This window comes from Desmodus rotundus, chromosome 5, assembly GCF_022682495.2.
Source record: "Desmodus rotundus isolate HL8 chromosome 5, HLdesRot8A.1, whole genome shotgun sequence".
Taxonomy (NCBI): Eukaryota; Metazoa; Chordata; class Mammalia; order Chiroptera; family Phyllostomidae; genus Desmodus; species Desmodus rotundus.
The window spans coordinates 107,187,162-107,209,944 of record NC_071391.1 but is presented as its reverse complement, the minus strand read 5'-3'; the positions used below and the strand labels follow the sequence as shown (position 1 = coordinate 107,209,944).

The following is a 22,783-nucleotide window of genomic DNA, read 5'->3' as shown; positions in this document are numbered from 1 at the left end:
TTAAGTTATAGTTACCAGGATTGGTGATTAATGCATGTAGAAAGCTGTTGTTTTAGGGATTGGAATGTATGACCAGATGCACCCTGACTCCAGGAGAATGACAAGCAATTCCACCTTTGTGCCCCAGGAAGACCGCAAGCAACCAGGATGGTATCTGAGCCATTGTGCTCCAGGATGGGAACATCTGCTGAATAAGATGCTGACAAAGAATCACTGGGCCCTGGCTGGTGTGGCTCAGTGGGTCGGGTCAGACTGTGAACCAAAAGGTCACAGGTTTGATTCCTGGTCAGGGCACATGCTTGGGTTGTGGGCCAGGTCCCCATTTGGGGGCATGTGAGAGGCAACTGATTGATGTTTTTCTCTCACATCAAAGTTTTTCTGCCTCTCTTTCTCCCTCCCCTCCCCATTTCTAAAAACTAAAATCCTAATTAAAAAAAAGAAAAGAATCACTGGGATGGTAGGAAAATCACCATGCTGCAACTTTTATCTGACTAACCTTTCCCTCTGAATTCCAAACTCCTCACCTACTTTTTCCCTAAATTCCAAACCCCTTACCTAGCCTTTCCTCCTCCTTATGAAAAAGGTCACCTGAGATGAGACGTTAAGATGGTTTTCTTAGGGTACACAACCCTCCATCTTCTCAGATCACTGGTTATCTGAATAAGCACCCATAAAGATTCAATCCTTGTCTCTATTTATTTGTTCTGGTAGTGACAGGCAGCGTGAATGCTGACTTTTCCAGTTTCTTATCCTGGTGACTCCTTCCAGGACAGCTTCAAGACTCTACAGTGAGTCTGGGTATTTGGTGGAGAGTCGGGTTTGCTGCTGAACTGGGGAGCTCCCAGGGTGTAAATTTGGAGACTCCCTAGCAGCTGCCAAGTGATTTCACCTGGGGACTGTCCTTCTCCAACTCTCAGCACTCCCTGTTGCCTTCACTTTCGACTGAACCACTGCACTTTCTGGTTCAGGATTATATTCCTGGGTTACGACTTAGATCACTTATCAGAAACTAAGGTGCCTTCTGGTTTGTGTGATATTATAGGACTCTGTCTGGTAGAGTAGAGGGGAGCTTCCATTTTGGGAAACAGCCCTTTGGGGAAATTTTTGGCTGATTGGTTGACTTATGACTAAAAAGAAAATGATTTTTTTAAAGATTTTATTTATTCATTTTTAGAGAGAGGGGAAGAGAAGGAGAGAAATATCAATGTGTGGTTGCCTCTCGTTGCCCCAGTGCCCCTCACTGGGGACCTGGCCCACAACCCAGGCACGTGCTCTGACTGGGAATTGAACTGGTAACCCTTTGGTTCACAGCCTGCCCTCAATCCACTGAGCTACACCAGCCAGGGCAGAAAATGATTTTTTATGGTACTACTGCTTGACTTATGTATGTTCTGGACTCAGGAGAGTGCTGGTTGCTGAATGGGTCTTTAAATTACTATACTGTTCTGCAATGAGAGGTGTTTTATCAAATATCAGGGAAATGAGACAAAATACATTTCTACAGGCTTTTATGACTTTACATAATAAAGATGCAGTATTAAAAGGAAATCGATTAATGGTCCAGAGGAAAGGGAATTTGCCTGAAGCAGGTAACAGAAGCTCAAAGGAAAAGACCAGGAAGATAAGGATGTTATGACTGACGCAAGCAGGGTCAGGGTTCCCACAGCCCTTCCAGCCCTGGGGGACCTTCCTCGTTACTCAGCTAAGGGAGCCGGGGAAGGTGAGCCTGAACTGATTTCTCTGTCCCAAACCTGTCAGGGAACTGAATTCAGTGGAGGAAAAGCCCCTGCTAGGTCAAGGCCATATCCTTTGTGAAGACTTCCAGTGGGAGTAGGGCCAGAGAACCAGCCCACTGGATATTATTGGGCACATATTCCATTTTCTACATTGAATCGGTTTAACTGGAAAAACTCAAATCCTTCTTATAGGGATCACCCTACTAAAATGACTGACGTAGTTATGTCAATTTCTGCCACCTACCATCCCAATTGGGCAGACATACAAGCCTCACTAAATATTTTGTCTATGAAGGATGAGTGGATGTTGTTATTGGATAAGGTAAGTGAAGAGGCTGCACCAAGAAAATCCAGATTGGGCTCCCTATGCTACTAAAGCAATGCCTTTAACAAGCCCAATTGGGACCCTAATGAGAATGGCCACCCTCTCTTAGATATTGTAAGAGGTGCATCCCTGAGGGACTGAAGAAAGGAGTTCCTAAGCAGAAAAATCTGAATATGGTACAGGAAATACAACAAAAGCCCACAGAGGACCCTTCTGAGTTTCTTGAAAGAACCTACCAGGAATATAGAAAATATGCTGATTTGGAGCCACAAGCCCCTGAAAATATTAGAGTGGTGAATATGACCTTTATCTCTCAAAGTGCATCTGATATCAGAAAGAAAGTTCAGAAGTTAGAGGGAGGAATAGGCATGAATCCTTTTCAATTAGTAGACATTGCCTTCAAAGTTTATAATAACAGAGAACAGAAAAAGACCCAAGTGGCCACTATTCTTGGAACAGGTCTAAGGGCAATTCCATCAGTGGGCAAGACGTGCCTGGCCTCCATCTAAAATGTTTGCCACGGACCAGTGCATGTATTGCAAAGGAAAGTGGCCCTGGAAAAATGAGTGCTCCAAGCAAAGGAAAAGGAAGTCAGAGTCTGAGAACTTGAGAGTTATGCTGGGGAAAGGAAATAGCTCAGAAGATGAGTGACAGGGCCCAGAAGTTCTATTATTACAACAACCTATTAAAGTCGTCCCCCAGGAGCTTCGGGTAAAACTAAACTAACAGTGGGGAGAAAAATTGTAGACTTTTTGATTGATACCAGAGCAACATATTCTGTGGTCAATAGTCCTCTAACTGAGTCCTTGTGGCAGGCTGTAACTGTAACTGGAATTTCTGTAAGCCCTGAAAGCCAATTTTTCTTGAAACCATTAGAATGTGCTGTGGAAGATACGGTTTTAACTCATAGATTTTTATATATTCTTGAGTGTCCAATTACTCTTCTGGAAGGGACCTGCTGTCCCAACTTCATGCTCAAATCACTTTCTCTCCAGAAAAATAACAGCTCCGCCCAGAGGTCCCTTCACAGCATGTCTGGCAGTTGCTTATTAAACCATGGGAAGAGGAAGAAAAGCGACTCTGTCAAGAAGAAATTGAAAATCACATAAACCCCATTCAGTGGGCTGCTGGAAAACCAGGGAGGCCTAAGTGAGCTTTCCCTGTTAAAATTGACCTCAAACCAGGGGCGAGGACTCCCAATAAGAGGCAATATCCCTTGTAGAAAGAGATCCTAGCAGGAATATGTCCAATAATTCAGAAATTTCAGGAATATGGACTTATTCGGCCCTGTTGCTCCTCATACAATACACCCATATTTCCTGTTAAGAAACTGTATTCAAATGAGTATTGATTTGCACAAGATTTAAGGGCCATAAATTACATTATGCAAGACATTCACTCCACTGTCCTTATACTTTGAGAAACAATATATCAGAGGACAGCCTCTGGTATTCAGTATTGGACTTAAAAGATGCCTTCTTTTGCATTCCAGTTGATTAAGACTCTCAACTGTTGTTTGCTTTTGAATGGCAGGACCCAGAATCTTGGGTCAAGACTCAATACTGCTGGCCAGGCTTACTACAAGGGTTCACGATCTTTCCCCATGATTTTGGGGGAGGCCCTGAGCCAGAACTTACAGGACCCAAAACTGGAAAATGGAACTCTGTGACAACATATGGATGACTTCTTAATTACCAGGACATCACTTCATCAATGTTTAACTAATACTAAAGCTACCTTGAATCATTTGGCATCTTATGGCTATAAAGTATCAGCAGAGAAGGCCCAAATTTGTCAACACACAGTAAGGTTTCTTGGTTTCTGCTTGGATCTGGCAAAAAGGAGTCTTATTGGAAACAAAAAAGAAACCATTATCCACATGAGAGCTCCCAATACCAGGAAACAGTTGGAAGATTCCTGGGAATGGTGGGCTACTACCACATTTGTATTCCAAATTTTAGACTTTTTGCTAAACCATTGTATGAAGCTGTGAAAGGACCAGACTATAGCCCTTTAGAAAGAAGTACACTTGGGCTTTTGAGTCCCAGAAGGCATACCTGGGCTTTTTGAAACCCCCAGAAGGCTGTGGGGCTTCAAAACCAACTAAAGCCCTTTCCATTATCTGTTCACAAAAGGCAAGTCATTGCCCTCGGAGTCCTTACCCAGATGCTAAGTGACAATTGCAACCCATTGCACACTTGTCAAAGAAACTAGATCACATTGTTCAGGGGTGGCCAGCCTGCTTAAGGGCTGTTGCAGTCTCCTGCAAGCTTTTGCAAGAAGCTGACAAGTTTTCCTTGGGACCGTCTATCACCATTTATGCACCCCACCAAGTGTTAAGCCCACTGGAGCAAAAAGGAAATTTGTGGTTCACTGCTGGAAGAATGGGCAGGTACCAAGCAATTCTTCTCAATAATCCCAATGTCTCCCTCCAAATTGTCAGTAAGTTAAATACTGCCTCCCTTTTCCTAGGGCCTGACTCAGCCTCACTGAGGGGAATGCTAGAGGGAGGGGGTTCAGGGTGCAGAGGGATAAAGGGGAGAAAAAAATGGGATAACTGTAATAGCATAATCAATAAAATATACTTAAAAATAGGTAAATTATAAACAAACTGTGGTACATCCATCCCTACCATGAAATATTATTCAAAGGAACCCTCAAACCACAAAAAAGAAATGGAGGAAGCTCAGATGCACATTGCTAAGTAAAAGAAACCAATGTGAAAAAGCTATGTATTACATAATTCCTCAAATGATGCTCTGGAAAAGTCAAAACCATGGAGATGGTGGATGAATCAGTGATTGCCAGGCTTCAGGTGGAGGGAGAAATGTATAGGTAGAGCACAAAGGACCTTTAGAGCAGCAAAACTATTTAGTATACTACTGTAATGATGGGGAAAAACGAAAAAAGAAATATCATTCAATCACTTCTTGTATGGGCCCCAACTGGAGGTTGGGCCTACAACCCGAGTATGTGCCCTACCCAGGTATCAAACTGGTGACCTTTCGATCTGCAGGATGATGCCCAACGAACTGAGCCACACTGGTCAGGGCAAGAGTTAGATATTTTTAGTTTTAGGTTATAGTTAATAGGTTTAGTGACTAATGTATGTAGAAAGCTGTTGTTTCAGGAACTGGATTGTATGACTGGACCTACCCTGACTCCATACGCCCACAAGTAATTCCACCTTTGTGTCCCAGGAGGACTGAAAGCCATCAGGATGGTATCTGAGCCATTGTGCTCCAGGGAGGAACTTCCAATGACCAGGAAGCTGATAAAAAACGCTGGGATGCTAGGAAAGTTGCTAGACTGCAACTTTTATCTGACTAACCTTTCTCCCCTGAATTCCAAACTCCTTGCCTATTTTTCCTCTGAATTCCAAACCCCTTACCTACCTTTTTTTTTCTCTTTATAATTAAGCTCAGCTTGAGAAGAAATGTTGAGATGGTTTTTTGAGGTACATAACCTGTCTTCTCGGGTCACCAGCCATCTGAATAAAGCACACATAAGGATTCGATCCTTCTGTCTACTTACTGGCTCTGGTAGTGACAGGCAGCACGAATGCAGACTTCGTTCCAGTTTCACTTAGAGCTTTTTAAAAAATCATAAATGACTATTAAATTTGATAAAATACTTCTGATATTTATTGAGATAAGTACATGATTTTTCTTTATTCTGTAATTGTGGTTCACTATATTGATTTAATTTTAAAATTTATTTATTTATTTATTTTTAAGAGAGGAGATGAGAAGGAGAAAAAGAGGAGAGAAACATCTATGTGTGAGAGAAAGACCTATCAGCTGCCTCTCGCACCTGCCCAACTTGGGGGACCAGGCCCTCATCACAGGCACGTGTCCTAACCAGGAGTCGAACTGGCAACCTTTCACTTTGCAGAATGATGCCCAGGCAACCGGCCCACAAGAGTCAGGGCTATGTTGATTTAATTTTTGGATGATAAACTAATCTTGTATTCCTGGAATAATACGATTGATCATATTATGCTTTTAACATATAACTAGATTCAGTATATTAACATTTTATTTTGAATTTTTGTATCTGTGATAATGAGAAAGGTTTGTTTTTAACTTTTCTTATAATATCTTTTTTAGTTGTAGTATCAAGATTACACCGACCTCATTAAATTGGTAAGTAGACTTGGTAAGTGTTCCTATTTTTTTAGTTCTCTGGAAGAGTTAATATAATATTGTGTAGTAGTATCCTAGGGCTGACCTAACAAAGTAACAGAATCCGCATAGTTCAAAACAACAGAAATGTATTCTTTAACAGTTCAGGAGGCTAGAAGTCCAAAATCAAGGTGTCGGCAGGGTTAGTTCCTTTTGAAAGCTCTGAGGGAGAATTTGTCCCATTCGTCTTGTAGCAGTTAATTATATGTATTAACTTGACTAGGCCACAAGGTGCCCAGATTAAACATTATTTCTGGCTGTGTCTGTGAGTGTGTTTCTGGATGAGATCAGCGTTTCAATTGGTGGACTCAGTGAAGTAGGTTGCCCTTCCCCATGTGGGTGAGCGTCATCCAATCCATCGAGGGCTTGATAGAACAAAAAGATGGAGGGAGAATTCATTCTCTTCAGCCTTCTCGAGCTGGGACATCAATCTTCTCCTACCCTTGGACTGGGATTTACACTATCAGCTCCCCTGGCTCTCAGGCCTGTAGACTTGCATTGGAATTACACCACAAGCTTCCCTGGGTCTCCAACTTTTTATCTAGAGAGCTATGAGTAAACCACCTCTCATCTCTATCCTAGCTTCTAGTGATGACCAGGAGCCCTTGGTGTTCCTTGGCTTGTGGGTGTATCATTCCAATCTCTGCCTCCATCTTCACACGGTGTTCTCTGGGTCTGTGTCACCATGTGGCTGTCTTATAAGAATTCAAGTCATATTCATTTAGGGGCCCATCCTACTCCAGTGTGACCTCATCTATAACAAATTACATTTGCAATGACCCTATTTTCAAATGAGGTCACATTCTGAGAAACTGGGGAGACACAATTCAACTCATAGCATATTGTTATTTTTTTCTTAAAAGTTTGAAAGGGTCAGTTAAGTCATATGGGCTTGTAGTTTATAGTGTGGGAAGATTTTAAATTATAAGTTCCATTTCTTTAACAGTATTCAGATTTTTTAGATCTTATATCAGTTCTGGTAAGTTAAGTTTTTAACGGACTTTTTCCATTCATTTAAATTTTCAAGTTTATTAGCATAGCTGTTCATAATATTCACTTACATTTTAAATGTTAATATGTTTAACATCTGATGTTCCCCTTTCATTACTATATTATAAATTCTCTTTTTAAAAATACATTGCTTAATTTCCAAACACTCAGAGTTTTTCTAATTATTTTCCTTTTTAAAAATTATTTTTAGCTTATCTCCACTGGGGTCAAAGACCATACTCTATGTGGCAATTCTTTGAAATTTATACATGTACATAAAAAGCATGCAGATTCCTGAGTCCTTAGTCCAATGTTTTGTATATATGTCAAGTTTGTGACTTGCATCGCTCAAGTCTTCTATATCCTCTTCGATTTTTTTGTGGCTTGTTCTATCAGTTACAGAAAGACATATGTTAAAATGACCAGCCATGTTTGTAGTTTTGTTTATTTCCCCATTTAGTTCTGTTTTCTGTATATATTTTGAAACTATGTTATTAGGTAAATACAAATTTTTCAGCTGTTATATTTTCCTTTTTTGTAATTATAAAATGTATCTCGTCTATGGCAAGAACTTTTTAAAGTCTACTCTGTCTGCTGTCAGTACAGCCAGCTCTTAGGTGTCTGCTTTTGTGTTCACCTTCTTTAATCCTTTTACTCCAACTCAGCGCACCCTCACTCTACACGTGTACTTTCGTAAGCAGCCTATATTTGCTTTCTGAATTATTATTACTTAAAATTTTTTTATTGATTGATTTTTAGAAAGAAAGGAAGGGAGAGAGAGAGAAAGACCAAAAATCCCATTCATTTGCTGTTTCATTTATTTATGCATTCATCAACTGCTTCTCGTACATGCCTGGACCAGAGATGGAAGCTGCAAACTTCCAGTATGAGGACGACGCTCTAACCCACTGAACTTCCCAGCGAGGGCCTATAGTTGCTTTTTAAAAATACAATCTAAGAATCTTATCTTTAAATTTGGAGTGTTTTGATAGTATACATTTCATATAATTAGTGATACATTTGATGTTAATTTATCATCTTAATGTTTTTATTTGTCTCATTTGTTCTTCAATTTTTTTCCTTTCTTGTTCGTTAGTTTGTTAGCAGCACATTCTTTAATTTTGTTCAGTGTGTATTGTCCTAGAGATGCCACCACGCATCCTCGATTTAGCAGAGAATACCGTAAATTAGTATTCCTACCACTTCTCAGATAACCCCGTGCAGATTAGTTTCAGTTCCCCTCCTCTGCCTTTTGTGCTACTGGTGTCATGTACTGTAATTCTACATATTTTTAAACCACAAAAAATAGATTATTGATTGAAACAATCAATAATTTTATTTATCTGTACACTTACCTATTCTGATGTCCCTCATTATTTCCTGTTTACCAGCTCCTTCTCAGGATCATTCTCCTGCCTAAATAAATCCCTTGAAGCCCTGGTCGAGTAGGTCAGTAGGTTAGAGCATCCTCCCAGTACACCACGGTTGCAGGTTCCATCCCCGGGCAGGGCACATGCAAGAATCAAACAATGTATGCATAAATATGTGGAACAACAAATCAGTATTTCTCTTTCTCCCTCTCTCTCTCTCTCTCTCTCCAAAAAGATTAAAAAAATTAAAAGATCTTTAAAAAATTCCCTTCCATGTTTCTTCCAAAGGAGGTCCTACTGGCAATAAATTCTCATAGTGTTTGTTTATCTGTAGTTGCCTTGGCTTTGCTTTCGCCTTCATTTCAGTGCCTCCATTTTCACTGGGCGTGATGTTCTAGGCTGGCAGTTACGTTTCTTAACACTTAAAGATGCCATTCCGTGTCTCCCTTGAAAAGTTAGCTGTTACTCTTACTGTGAGTCTTTTTATCTGGTTGTTTTAAGATTTTCTTCTTGCCTTTAAATGTCGGCAGTTTGACTGTCATGTGTCTGGTTATGTTTTTGGCTTTTGTTTGCTTGTGTGTTTTTTTCTTTTTTCCTGGCATCTGTTGAGCTTCCTAAATCATCTGTGTCTTAATGTCTTCAGTAAATGTTGAAAAATTCCCAGATGGAATCTCTTCAAATATTACTTTTGCCCCATTTTATCTCTCTTTTTCTGGATTCTAATTAAGTGTGAGTTAGATTTTTTCACTGTGTTCAAATGTCTCTTGTACTCTTTTTTGGCTTTTCACTCTTTCTTTTTCTCTGTGCTTCTACCTGAGATATTTTCTATTGGCTGATTGTGGTGGGCAGAATTTTAATATGGCTCCCATGACCTTTGTCTTCCAGGGTTACTCCTGTGAGGATGTTACCTTATATACAAGGTAAGTCCGGAAAGGTCCAGCCATTGTTAATATAATGAGAACGGTTTGCCGGACATCCATGTAACCTGGCAGCCAAGGAGAGTGGACTGGAAAGCGTGTGCGTGAACAATGATGACTTCACTGTACTAGACAGTGGGGGCGGTAGACACCATTGAGTGAGCATATGTACTGTGTGGCTTTCACATTCAAAATGACTGAGTGAATGGAGCAATGAATCTGCATCAAATTATGCGTTAAACTTGAACATTCCTCTGCGCAAACTATTCAGATGATTCAGAAGGCAGCTATGGACAACTGGTGATTGGTAGCTTCATTACAACAATGCGCCCACTCATGCATCACATCTGGTACAGAGTTTTTTGGTGAAACATCAAATCACCCAGGTGACTCAGGCACCCTACAGCCCAGATTTGGTAGCCAGTGACTTCTGGCTTTTCCCAAAATTAAAATCACCTTTGAAAGGGAAGAGACTTCAGACTGTCAATGAGATTCAGGAAAATATGATGGGGCAGCCGACGGCAACTCCAGCAAAGGATTTTACAGAGTGTTTTAAACAGTGCAAGTGTCACTGAGAAAACTGTGTGAGGTTCCAAGGTGCCTACTTTGAAGGGAACTGATGCGTCATTGTCCTATGTACAATGTTTCTTATATTTTGTATCTTCTTCAGTAAATGTCTCTATTTTTCATGTTACATGGCTGCATATCTTCTGAACAGACCTCATATGTGTAGACATGTTTTCAACTCTTTTAGATCTATGAGTATACCTAGAACTGGAATTGCTGGGTCATATGGTAACTGTTTAACTATTTGATGAACTGCCAGATGGTTTTCCAAAGCAGGTATACCATTTGACATCTCCACCAGAAGTGTATGAGGCTTCCAATTTCTTTACATCCTCACCACCTGTTACTATCTCCCTTTTAGCCACCCTCCTGGTCCAAAGTGGTATCTCATTGTGGTTTTAATTTGACTGTCTCAGATAAACAGTAATGTTAAACAACTTCTCATGGGCTTATTGACCATTTGTTTATCCATTTTGGAGAAATGTCTATTCAGATCCTTTGCTAATTTTAAAGTTGTGTTATTTGTCCTTTTATTAGTGATTTATAATTGTTCTTTATATATGCTAGATACAAGGCAATGATCAGGACAGCGATTTGTAAAAATTTCCTCCCATTCTGTGGGTTATCTTTTCACTTTCTTAATGGTGTACTTTGAGGCACAAAAAACCTTCATTTTGGTAGTGACTAATTTATTAACTTTTTATTTTTCTGCTTGTATTTATGGTGTTCTATCAAATGCAAATTTATGTGAAAATGCAGACCTCACTTCTCCTTTCAACTTCTGGCAATGCAGGAAGTTTTTAAGCAGCTAATCAGTACTTGTGATTTAAAGAAGCATTCGTTGTCATCAAGGTGACATCCCTGCAACGTAAGTTTCACACACCACGGCTTTTTTTGCCTTCAAATTACAGGTTAATTTATTTAGTAACATTATCAAGAGTGCAGCAAAAGGTATTTTTCCAAGTGATTTACTGTTTGATGACACTTGAGGGCAGTAGTTCTTGTTTTAAATAATTTCAGTCTCAGTCTTCAGCTCAAAAAAATGACAACAAAATGTTACTACTGCTAAGCCATTATGCTGCTGTATGGTAGGGCGAATCAGGATATTCAGCTTCTATTTCTAACAAAAACTCACAAAACTGATGATCACTAAGTCCACAGGGCAAACACAGTTTACCATTAATACTACTAGTTCAGTAGCCAGTAACAGATTCAAGTATTTTCTGCAAAGTACTTGCTGGTGAATAATATAATGAACACCACAGGCTATAAACACCTTGCTTTGGCCCTGACCCCTGGGACTCAGTTGCCTGGGAGTCATCCTGCAAAGCAAACCTAAAGGTCACCGATCAGATTCCCAGTTGGGGCGAGAGGGTACTGATCGATGTGACCTCATCAATGTTTCTCTCCCTCTTTTTCTCTTTCCCACTCTCTAAAAATGAATAAATACAATATATTTAAAGAAACTTGCTTTGTAAGTTTGTCCCGGTAAGTCTTTTTCTGCCACACATATTTTTACCTCTATTAGTTGTAATACATCTTAGCAGATTCCACTTCAGTTCACACGGAATTATCGTTTTCTCAGCTTCTTTGAAAATATTCTCCCTTGTAGCTGTTTCACACAGACTATTCATGGAGGCTACTTCTTTAGTCACTTCAGATTTGTCACTGACTCTGTAAATAAATGATCATTGAATAGTATTGTCAATATATGTCAATATTTCCTTTCCTTTCGAGAAGGAAAACTTCTCGAAATCATTTGTCTTGCTTTCTACTTGACTGTTGATGTTTTTCCCAGTGTCCTCAACTCTTTAAACAATACTAGAAGGCTAATAGTCATACACTAGTTTATCTTCTCTAGATACATTTTTTTTTGCTACAGTAATCAAATGCAATGTAATGAACTCATCATTTGTAAACAGCTTTCTTTACTTGACTAATAAATTAGCCTCTAGGAAACTTATTTTGTAAAGAAATTTTTGTGTGAAAAAATATTCTGTTTTCAATTTTCTAATTTTTCTGACCATCTCAGTTGGAAAAATTGTGATGAGTGCTTAATCTTTAAATATTGATATATATTTTTATTTTATGTTTAAAGATTTTATTGATTTATATTTAGAGAGAAAGGAAGGGAGGGAGGGAGAGAAATATCAATGTGTGGTTGCCTCTCACATGGCCCCGACTGGGGACCTGGCCTGCAACCCAGGCATGTGCCCTGACTGGGAATCAAACCGGGGACCCTATGGTTTGCAGCCCGTGCTCAATCCACTGAGCTACACCAGCCAGGGCTGATATGTATTATTTTAGTATAGCTGTTGTTGTTGCATAACAAACAAAATGCTTTACCATCTACTTTGATAATAAAATAAATCACACTCGCTATGCCTTAAAAACACAATATTTATAGTCCACTTTTCTTGTTCTGACTTGATGGGTATGCATCTGATAACAGAAGAAATAAAATAAAATGTCCTGATATAGTAATATATACGGCACTCAAAACACCGCATCACTACAATTTATAGTACAGTGAGCAGAGGTATAACGCAGCCCATACAGTCTTTGCTGCGTCTTCTAAACTCTGACATTATAGTATGAAAGCAGCCATAGGCAATATATGAACTAATGAGTGTGGCAATCTTCCAACAAAACTTTACTTATCAACACTGAAATTTGCATTTTATATAATTTTCATACGATAAACTATTATCCTTCTTTGATTTGCAGGGAACCACTTTAAAATGTAAAAAACAGCCCTGGCTGGTGTAACTCAGTGGATTGAGGGCAGGCCAAAGGGTCACTGAGTGAACCAAAGGGTCATCAGTTTGATTCCCATTCGGGGTACATGCCTGTGTCCCAGGCCAGATCCCCATTAGGGGGTGTGTGAGAGGCAACCAATCAATGTATTTCTCATACACTGATGTTTCTCTCCTTCTCTTTCTCCTTCCCTTCCCCTCTCTAAAAGTAAATAAATAAAATCTTTTAAAAATATAATTAAAAATTTTTTTTAAATGTAAAAAACATTCCTGGTTCACAGTCCCTACCCATAGGCAGGAGGCTCTCATTTGCCTGCTCCGGACAGTTGTTGCTTGTTTAGCCACTATGCCTGATGTTGCAGGTCACCAAATGTTTGGTGGGGATAAAAGGGCAGTAAACACGGATTCACTTCACCGCACTTCCCCTCTTTTTGGTGTCTTGACTCCTTAAATCCTGGCTGATTTGGTCAATTCTAATGCCCTTCAGATTAGCTGGGTGCTGTTGTTTTATTTGGGTCTTTTATCCCTAGCTGTTCTTGGTGGAAGGGTCAGTCTGTCCCCATACCCCGTTAGAACGGAGGGCGACGTCTATGTGTGCTCATTTTAATGTTGCTCTCACCATCACGACACATTGCCCTAATGTATTAGCACCACACTACACGAACGCACACGATATTTTAAAAAACAATTCCTTACTTGGGGACATTGAAATCGCTTCCAGCTTTTCACTGTGATGAAGACACATCTATAGGTTTCCTTGTGTACCTGGTTATTTCCTAGTATAAAACCCTAGAAGTGTATAGATGAATCAAAGATTCACACTTTGAGAGGCTTTTCATAGGGATTGCCAAATGTCCCTTCAGAAATGTTACACAATGGCATGCCCAGAAGCTTATTTTTCTCAGCACAGGGGCCATTGCTGGGTGTCACTATTTGTCATTACCTTTGCCAATCTGATAGATGAAAAAACAGTACGTCTGTGCTGTTTCAATTTGCATTTCTTCAAGCTTGATAGGTGGGGTGAACTGATAATGGCCTGCTCCAAAGGTATGTCCCTGCACTAATCCCCAGAGCCAGTGAGTGTTACCTCATAAATGTCAGCCAGCGGTTGTTGGAGCCAATTCAATGCCAACAGGAATCCCCAATTTGTGGTGCGGTGAAGAAGGGATCTGAACTCAGTGCAAAGAATTCAACTGTGATACAGCAAGCTGTGAGAACAGCACAATAGTATTAAAGCTCAAATGTGAAGCAGCACTACTGTGAAACAGCAAGGCTGTCAAGTGGCCCTGAGGCAAGGTGGTCCTGGGAAGAGGTGGCCCTGGGGCAAGATGATTTTGCCTCTGCTCTGTTGCAGCAAAATGGCTTTGGTGTTTCAGCTCCAGCCAGGAAGATGACCTTTGGTGGAAAGAGAAAGTGTGCTCCCCAAATCACAGGTTAGCTGACTTATATAGGCAGAGGTCCCTATCCTTGATCTCTGATTAGTTTTCCTTAAACAAATGAGGAATCCAAAACGTTGCAGCTTGATTGGTCAAAAGGCACTGTCCTAATTGGTTAGAATGGAGCTGCTCTGATTGATCTGTGAACATGCCGATAGGGCTATAATGTACAGCCCCAATTGGAAGGGGAAAGTCTCAGTCATATTGGTTGAAAAAGAATTCCAGAAACTCCTTTATAAGAGCTGGCTCAGCTTGCAGAAACAGTGTGGGAAGGCAGTTCAGTGCAGGAGACAGGCAGCTGAGGGCAGGCTTCTTCTTGAAGTACAGTACCTATGACAGACTCCTGTGTAGAAATAAATAGCTGTTATGTTCTGTTTTTTAAATTAGAACCCAGTTAACCATCAGGAGTCCTTCTTGGTATGTATCTTCTTACTCAGGGTCTACATAAGGAAAGGGAGTCTTTGCAGATGTGGTTAAGTTAAGGCTCTTGAGTGGGGAGATTATCCAAGATTATCTGGGTGGGCCCTAAATGACAGTGCAAGTGTCCTTCCTTAAAAGAAGAAGGCAGAGAGATTTAATAGACAAATGAGACAGCAATGTGACCACCAAGGCAGAAATTGGAGTGGTGAGATCTCAAGGAATGTTGGCAGCCACCAGAACCTGGAAGACACAAGGAATATACTCTCCCTAGAGGCTCAGGAGGGAATATGGCCCAGCCAATGCCTTGATTTTGGTTTAGTGAAACTCATTTCGGACTTCTGGCCTCCACAACAGTAAGAGAATGAATTCCTGGGGTTTTAAACCACCAAGTTTGCAGTGACTTGTTAGAACAACGATGGGAAGCTCATACAATAGACTTTTTATATGTTTAATGGAATACAGGAAAAGCCTTTTGAATTTTAAAAATTTATTTTTTTTAGAAACTTGACTTCAGGGTTGTCATTTCTTAAAATTATATTTTATTGATTATGCTATGATAGCTGTCCCAATTTTCCCCCTTTGCTCCCCTCCACCTAACACCTCCCACTCCCTTAGGCAATCCCCACGCCATTGTTCATGGCCATGGGTCATGTGTATAAGTTCTTTGGCTACTCCATTTCCTACAGTGGACTTTACATCCCCATGGCTATTCTGTAACTACCTATTTGTACTTCTTAATCCCCTCACCTCTTCACCCATTCTCACACATCCCCCTCCCATCCAGCAACCATCAAAAAGCCCTCCGTATCCATTACTCTGTCTCTGTTCTTCTTGTTTGCTTAGTTTGTTTTTTAGATTCAATTGTTGATAGATATGTATTTATTGCCATTTTATTGTTTATAGTTTTGATCTTCTTTTTCTTAAATAATCCCTTTAACATTTCATACAATAATAGTTTGCTGATGATGAACTCTTTTAGTTTTTTCTTGTCTGGGAATCTCTTTATCTGCCCTTTAATTCTAGATGATGGCTTTGCTGGGTAGAGAAATCTTGGCTGTAGGCACCTGCTTTTCATGACTTTGAATATTTCTTGCCAATCCTTCTCGCCTGCAAAATTTCTTTTGAGAAATCAGCTGACAGTCTTATGAGAACTCCTTTGTGGGTAACTAACTGCTTTTCTCTTGCTATTTTCAAGATTCTCTATCTTTAACCCTTGGCATTTTAATTATGATGTGTCTTGGAGTGGGCTTCTTTGCATCCATCTTGTTTGGGACTTTCTGTGCTTCCTGGACTTGAATGTCTGTTTCCTTCACCAAATTAAGGAAGTTTTCTTTGACTATTTTTTCAGATAGATTTCCAATTTCTTGCTTTCTTGTTTCTCCTTCTGGCACCCCATGTGATGAGAATGTTGGTATGCTTGAGTTGTCCCAGAGGGTACTTACACTATCCTCATTTTTTGGATTCTTTTTTTCTTCTCGTTGTTCTAATTGGTTGGTTTTTGCTTCCTTATGTTCCAAATCATTTATTTGATTCTCGGCTCTATCCACTCTACTGTTGTTTCCCTATAAATTGTTCTTTATTTCAATTAGTGAATCCTTCATTTCTGACTGGACCTATTTTATGCTGCTGAGGTCCTCACTAAGTTCCTTGAGCATCCTTGTACCCAGTATTTTGAACTCTGCATCTGATAGGTTGCTTTTCTCCATTTTGTTTAGTTCTTTTTCTGGAGTTTTAATATATTCTTTCATGTTTCTTTTTCTGGAGTTTTAATCTGTTCTTTCATGTTTCTTTGTCTCCTCATTTTGGCAGCCTCCCTGTGTTTGTTTCTATGTATTAGGAAGAGCCGCTACCAAGAACTCTCCATCTATGGCTTAATGTAGTAGGTGTCCTGTAGGGTCCAGTGGCACAGCCTCCCCTATCACCCAACCTAGGTATTCGAGGTGCACCTTCATGTGGGCTGAGTACACCCTCCTCTTGTAGTTGAGCCTTGGTTTCTGTTGGCAGGTCAATGGGAGGGATTTACCCAGGCCAGTCAGCTGCAAGGACTGGCTGTGATCACTGACCACCAACCTCCACCTCTGTGGAGGATCAGCTGTGCAGGGGCAGGATGGTGGTGCTCCGATGTGGTCTGCAGCTGTCCACCAGGTGCACAGGCCCTGGGGTTTCCTGGGTGATGCTGGCCAAGGTCAGTCCCAACATGTGCTTTGCCTGGGGTCACCCTGCCTGTGCTATAGAGCAATCTGCAGGTGGCTGCTACTTATGCTGGGATTGGAGGTTCCCAGGTGAAGCAAGGCTGTGAACCTAGGCTGGCTGCTGCTGATGTCCGGCTTGAGGCCACTTTACAAGAGGTATCGGGGTCGGAGGCTCACTGAGGCTGGCTGATGCTTGTTTTATAAAAGTTTATAAAACTGAAATATCACGCAATAATATGAACAGTATAATTAATTCTCTTTATGTGAAAGTAAATTTGAATGTGTGTGTATGTGTTTACATGTGTAGGTAACTGTCTAGGAAAATGTCTGAAAGGATATACACCAAACTAGTAACAGGAGGGAGGTCAACTGGAGGGAGAAGTGGGAGGAGGGGAAAAGGAAATTTTACTTTTTGCTTAAGATACTACTTGAGATATATCTATATTGCTTGAAAAAATTTTCTAAAACTGTATTCATGTGCTGTGTAAAAAACTAGGTTAGGCATATCTGCTTATTGTACAATACGGAGGAAGTAAAAAACAAAACTGCCCCCTCCTCTGACCTGTCCCTTTCCCAGAAAGATTGACACTAACTTGGTGTGCATCTTCTCAGACTTTTTTCTATAGAGCAACAAATATATGTGTGTAATTAAAAATAGTAATGGAAGAGTGGGTGCCATATATACTGTCTTTCCTTAAAGGGTCTCCAAAATCATTCCAGGATCCGTGTGTGCAGGGGCCTCATACTGCGGAGTAATAAGAAAGTCCCAGAATTAATTTTACAGACCCCCGTGCTGCTTTGAACTTTCTTGCATGTGTGACTTTGTCCATATGTGGGTGGATTGCTGTAGAAAACCCCTCGGCCACTTGTGTTTAAAATAGTTTCAGATATTCCCATACTGCCTTCCAGTCTGCTTTTAAAATTTATGTTCCCACCTATATAGTTCCCCACTGTGGATGACACAAGATCCACTTTTCAAACTTTCCCAAACTGGCTGAAGAGAGATGTTATTTAATGTTATAGCAAGCATTTCTTTAAGTATGAGGCTGGTTGGACATTTTTCATATGCGCGTTGGCTACGGAGGCAGGTTTGTGAATAGCTTCCGAGTTCACAGGCAGAGAATTTTCCTTTCAAAGAACCAAATCCGAATCCTTTCTGAAGCCAAGACCATGCATTACTTGTTAAGGACCTAGTGCGGAAAGATGGGGTGAAAGTGGTCTTTGGGTTCAGGTGACTCCGGACACCTGAACCAGGTGAAAAACCTGGACTGGGGCAGGGTGCACGTTGAAACCCCACAGGAATGAGGAGCGGTAGGCTGTCCAGTACATTCCGGAGTGCCATAAAACTTCCTCATCCTCTGCTCTGTGCATCCACCGCCGGCGACCAGGCTGGGTGGTATCCTGCGCTCACAAGAACTCCAAGCAGAGTGTCGCCAGCGGTTTTGTGTGTCCCAAGCTTTCCCACAGGGGGCAGTGCCGCCCGCCAGCGTGCCGCTACGGTGGGAGGGGGTGTGGAATCTGTGCGGAGTTCTGGGGTATTTGGAAGAAAGTTAGGGGCTGCCTAGGGGTAGGGGCGGGACTCTGGCGGTTCTCGGGCTTGTGGGGGAGGGTCGCTGGGGGTGCGAAGATGGGGCGCCAGGGAGATGGACCAGGACGAGTCTGGGGGTGAGGGCGGGGCGCGCAGCGGGGAGGCGCAGCCCCCGGAAGGTGTGAGCGAGCGGTGTGCGAGTGTGAATGCCAGTGTGTGCGCGCCGGAGCTGGCGGGGTTCCGCGCGCCGCGCGGGTGTCAGCTTGCAGCCGGGCTCCTCCCTCCGGCCCCCCTGCCCAGCCCCGCGGGCCCTCCTTCCTGCCCCGCTCGCCCCTCCCCGGCGGGCCAAGCGCTGGGACGCCCCGGCGAAGCAGGCGGCGGCGGCGAGTTGGGGAGCCCTGGGCTCGGCGCTGCCGGAGGGGCCCGAGCCGAGCCGCCCCCGCTCGGCCCGGCCGCGCCGGCCCCGCTTCCCGCCGGACCACGCCCTGTCAAACTTTGTTGCTGCGGCCGCTGCGGCGGCGAGCGGAGCAGCCGGGCGAGCGGGAGGGAGGGGCGCTGGGCCGGGCCGGGCCGAGCGCGGGCGGCGCGGGGCTCTGAGAGCGGCGGCCCCGGCCCGCGGCCCCACCATGCCCCAGCTCGGCGGCGGCGGTGGTGGCTCGGGTGCCGGGGCGGCCGGCGGAGGGGACGATCTCGGGGCGAACGACGAGCTGATCCCCTTCCAGGACGAAGGAGGCGAGGAGCAGGAGCCGAGCAGCGACAGTGCCTCGGCGCAACGGGACCTGGACGAGGTCAAGTCGTCCCTGGTCAACGAGTCTGAGAACCAGAGCAGCAGCTCAGACTCGGAGGTAAGGTGGTTCCGGCGGCCGACCCCAAGGACCCCGGCTCGGCTCCCGCTCACCCGCTCTCGTCTTTGTGTCTCCTCTGCAGGCGGAGAGGCGCCCGCAGCCCTCTCGGGACGCGTTCCCGAAGCCGCGGGACTATTTCGCCGAAGGTAGGTGCTGGCCCAGGCAGTCCCCATTCCCGGGCCTCGCGGTGCCCTGAGCCTCAGTTCAGGCAGTTCCCGGTTCTCCGCGCTCCTGTGGCCGTGCCCCTGCTCTCCGCTCCTCTAGGCGGCAGCCGTTCTGGGGCGCGCATGGGGGCGCTCGGGTCCCCTGTCCCCGTCCAGGGGCCCCTGCCGCGGCGTTGTCGTGGGGGCCCGTCCTCACCCCGCCTTGGTCTGGCCCACAGTGAGAAGACCCCAGGACGGCGCGTTCTTTAAGGGCCCCCCGTACCCTGGATACCCGTTCCTGATGATCCCGGACCTGAGCAGCCCGTATCTCCCCAACGGACCCCTGTCTCCCGGAGGAGCGCGCACGGTGAGCGCCTGTCCTGCGGCGCCGGGGCGGATGGGAAGCCCGTCCGGCGGGATGCGCCCCCAGCTTGGCGATGGGGTGGGGGATGGGTTCGTCGCGGGAGGTTCCGGGGCAGAACAACTTCGAGGAGTTGAACGATTCCCTGGTGGCTGAACGTTAGGCTGCGCTTGCCAGTGCCTGGATGAAAGTAAAATTCTTTTAAAATTTCCCTTTTCTGGGGAGAGGCTTGGGAGTGCTCTTTTGGGGTCTCCCTTGACTTCCAAAATTCTTTGCTCCCACTAAGGAAAACTTGGAATTTTGCCGACTTGGGGTTGGGGGGTTGGGTGGATCTCGTTTTCCTTCCTGGAAGTGGGTCAGCTTTCCCTGGCAGTTGGGCGATGGGCCCGGGGAGCTGGGTTGGCGACGTTGCCCCCCTCCCCCTCAGTTTCACAAGGCCGCTGCGAGTTGGTTTCTAAGAAACGCAATGTTCGTGGCCGGTTATTCACACACCCACCTCCCCACCCTCAACCCTCGCACGGTGGCCTCAACTTTTCTGTGGAGCTCGAGATTTTAAAATCGAGGGCAACTCGCGCAGCATTCTCTAAGTTGAGGAACTTGGCTTCTTCCCCCGCTTTGTTGCCGACTTTTCTCATTTAAAGCGAGCGCTGCGACACTTTAAACCTGTTAATGGGCGCGCATTGTGTGCTGCGCGCTGGCATTTAGAGCCGTGATTAAGCAAATTGACCCGGTCCCAGACGACGTGCAAATGAGGGCGGATTCCTTCTCCCCCACGCTGGCTCTAAACTCCCGCCCGCCAAATCTTGGGGCAGACTAGTCTTTGTGTACCCCGAGCCACCCAGGGCCTGTGCCCAGGTGCTAGGTCCGATGAGCGCCTAACTACTACGTGCCGGTTGTTTCTCGCGTGCTGCCCCTTGGGCGCCGCGCACGGTAGTGGTTCTCTGCTCCCCTCCTAACCTCCCCAGTGCCGGCCAGTTCTTTATTCATTCCGGGGTGGGGGGTGGGGGGTGGGGAAGGTGTAGGCGCTTTAGGACCAGAGCCAAACAAACTCATTTTATGTTCAAGTTGTCCTTAAATAATGATCAAAATTAAAGAGCTGCCTGAGAAATGCTGGGTGCTAAATGGACGATTCCTGCCGTCACGGTCGGTGGAGAGCGGAGACCTCTGCCGTGGGTTCAGTGATGCACTCTACTGGCCAATGGAGATGTGGGAGCGGAGGTGGGCGGCTCAGACCAACTGAAATGGGAGTGGGACCACACAGCCCTCATCGGTCAGGCAGGGAAGACCTGTGACTTTGGCCCTGCTTTGGAGCATCCCAGGAAGTTCTGAATATAATTTGGATATGGGCATCTGGCTGTTACTCTTTCTCGTTCATATTCAAAGAAGAAAGGTGCGAGTAAAAATTGAGCGATACAAGCTATAGCGACTTTGTTTAGGTTTTCACTGATTCCCTTACATGTCCCAGATGTAGCTCAGTTCTGAAAGTTTTGGTAGAGTTCCTGTGATCTTGTGTGTAAGAGGGTTCTGCTGCCGGAGTCTCATTTTCCCATTTCCCACTAGATGTCTGGAAAGGGGAGTCTGGAGGCATTAGCCTCTGGGGGGGATCACTGATCCAGGGCCTGGTACAGATAAAGTCACTGGACAAGTCCCAGATGTGACCGATTATTTCCCTCCAGCGGGCTCTTCTTTCAACCTACCCATTTCTCATTAGGGCATTTGGAGTCTTTCTCTTTGAATGGTGACTCGGACAACTGCTGCTGCCCAGGGAAGAAATCCAGTGGGACAGATACTCTGTTTGTCCCCTCCTTCTACCACCTTCTACCACCCTTCCTTATTTCTCCCACTTCTACCACCCTGCCTTATTTCTCCCACCTTACATGTTCTTTTGAGTCAAAACTTCCAAGCCCCATTCTTGGTGCTACTTAGGATGCCCGATTACTAAATCCAGGCCTGTGTGGGATTTTTGGAGCCCTCCTTAGAGAAGCCGACCTTTCCCCTTTGCGTGCCTGCTCACCCCTGCAGCTGTTCCCTGCCCTGGCCCATGTCTCCAACCCTCTTTCAAGCCTCCGAGGACACTCACCCTGTCTGTGTTGACGCTTCATAAGGGACTTAGTATGTCCTGGCCCACTCTCATACCTACATTTTGTCTCCCTGGTGATTTGTTCTTGCAGAAGTTCAATTCCCCCATTGTTTCTGTGCTCTTTAAATGCCTATCACTGTGTTAGGCCTGCCTGCTTACAAAGTTCATTGATGTATGGGGACATTTTCTGCAGTTCAGTCAGCTCAGTAGAACCTGCTCTTTGACCCTGTCCTCGGCATCCTGGGCTGTAGGGAAAGCAAGTGAGGAAGCCCTTAAGCACTTGTCTGGACTTTATAGGGTTGAGGTGATGCTTTCCTCTGGGTGATTATATTAATGTAACTAATAAGATTCTCACTGTAGGCAAACTATAGGCCCTCTGTTCGGGTCCCATTTTAAAATGGATGTGTGATATGGGGTGGAAGAAGGGGAGGGAGGTGACTGAAGGGGGAGAGGGAAGTGCCTGGAAAATATAATCTGGTCTCTCTTTCCGTGTCTATGTCTGTGTTTGTTTCATCTCTAAATTTCACAGCCTTAGGCTTTGTTGCTCTAAGGCCTGTAAATGGTATGAAATTGGGTGACTTCAGTTCTTTGTTGCTCTAACACTTTCTGGAAATTCCAAGCCAGAAGCAAAAGTGGGGATTAGCTGGTGTGTTTTCAGGGTGTTAATTGACCCTGGGAATAGCAAGCAGCAGAGCTGCAACACCCTTACTACTGGCATAACTCCTGCTGGGGTGACTGGGGGCTGGGCAGTCCCAATGTCCGGCCATCTCCTCCCCAGGCATTACCTTTGCCCTCCACTCTGGTTTGGCTGGGAGGCTGGGAAGTGACCTCTTCCTGAGGCTCTTTAGAGAAGACGTCCCCTTAACTGGGGTGTGTGCCAAGCCTCGGAGCTGTGATTCTTTCCCATCTGGAGCCCTGGGGACCCTGTGGCCT

At 44.2% G+C, this 22,783-nt stretch overlaps 1 protein-coding gene across 1 annotated transcript in view; it reads left to right on the top strand.

The window, feature by feature from the left end:
• The first annotated feature begins 18,699 nt into the window (after positions 1–18,699).
• Positions 18,700–22,783, top strand: part of TCF7L1 (transcription factor 7 like 1) — a 143,402-nt gene continuing 139,318 nt past the window's right edge. Inside the window, exons 1-3 of the mRNA XM_024558429.4 lie at positions 18,700–19,266; positions 19,349–19,412; positions 19,649–19,776. Coding sequence (XP_024414197.1) covers positions 19,048–19,266; positions 19,349–19,412; positions 19,649–19,776 — 411 coding nt within the window. The 5' untranslated portion in view covers positions 18,700–19,047. The remainder of the gene's footprint in view (positions 19,267–19,348; positions 19,413–19,648; positions 19,777–22,783) is intronic.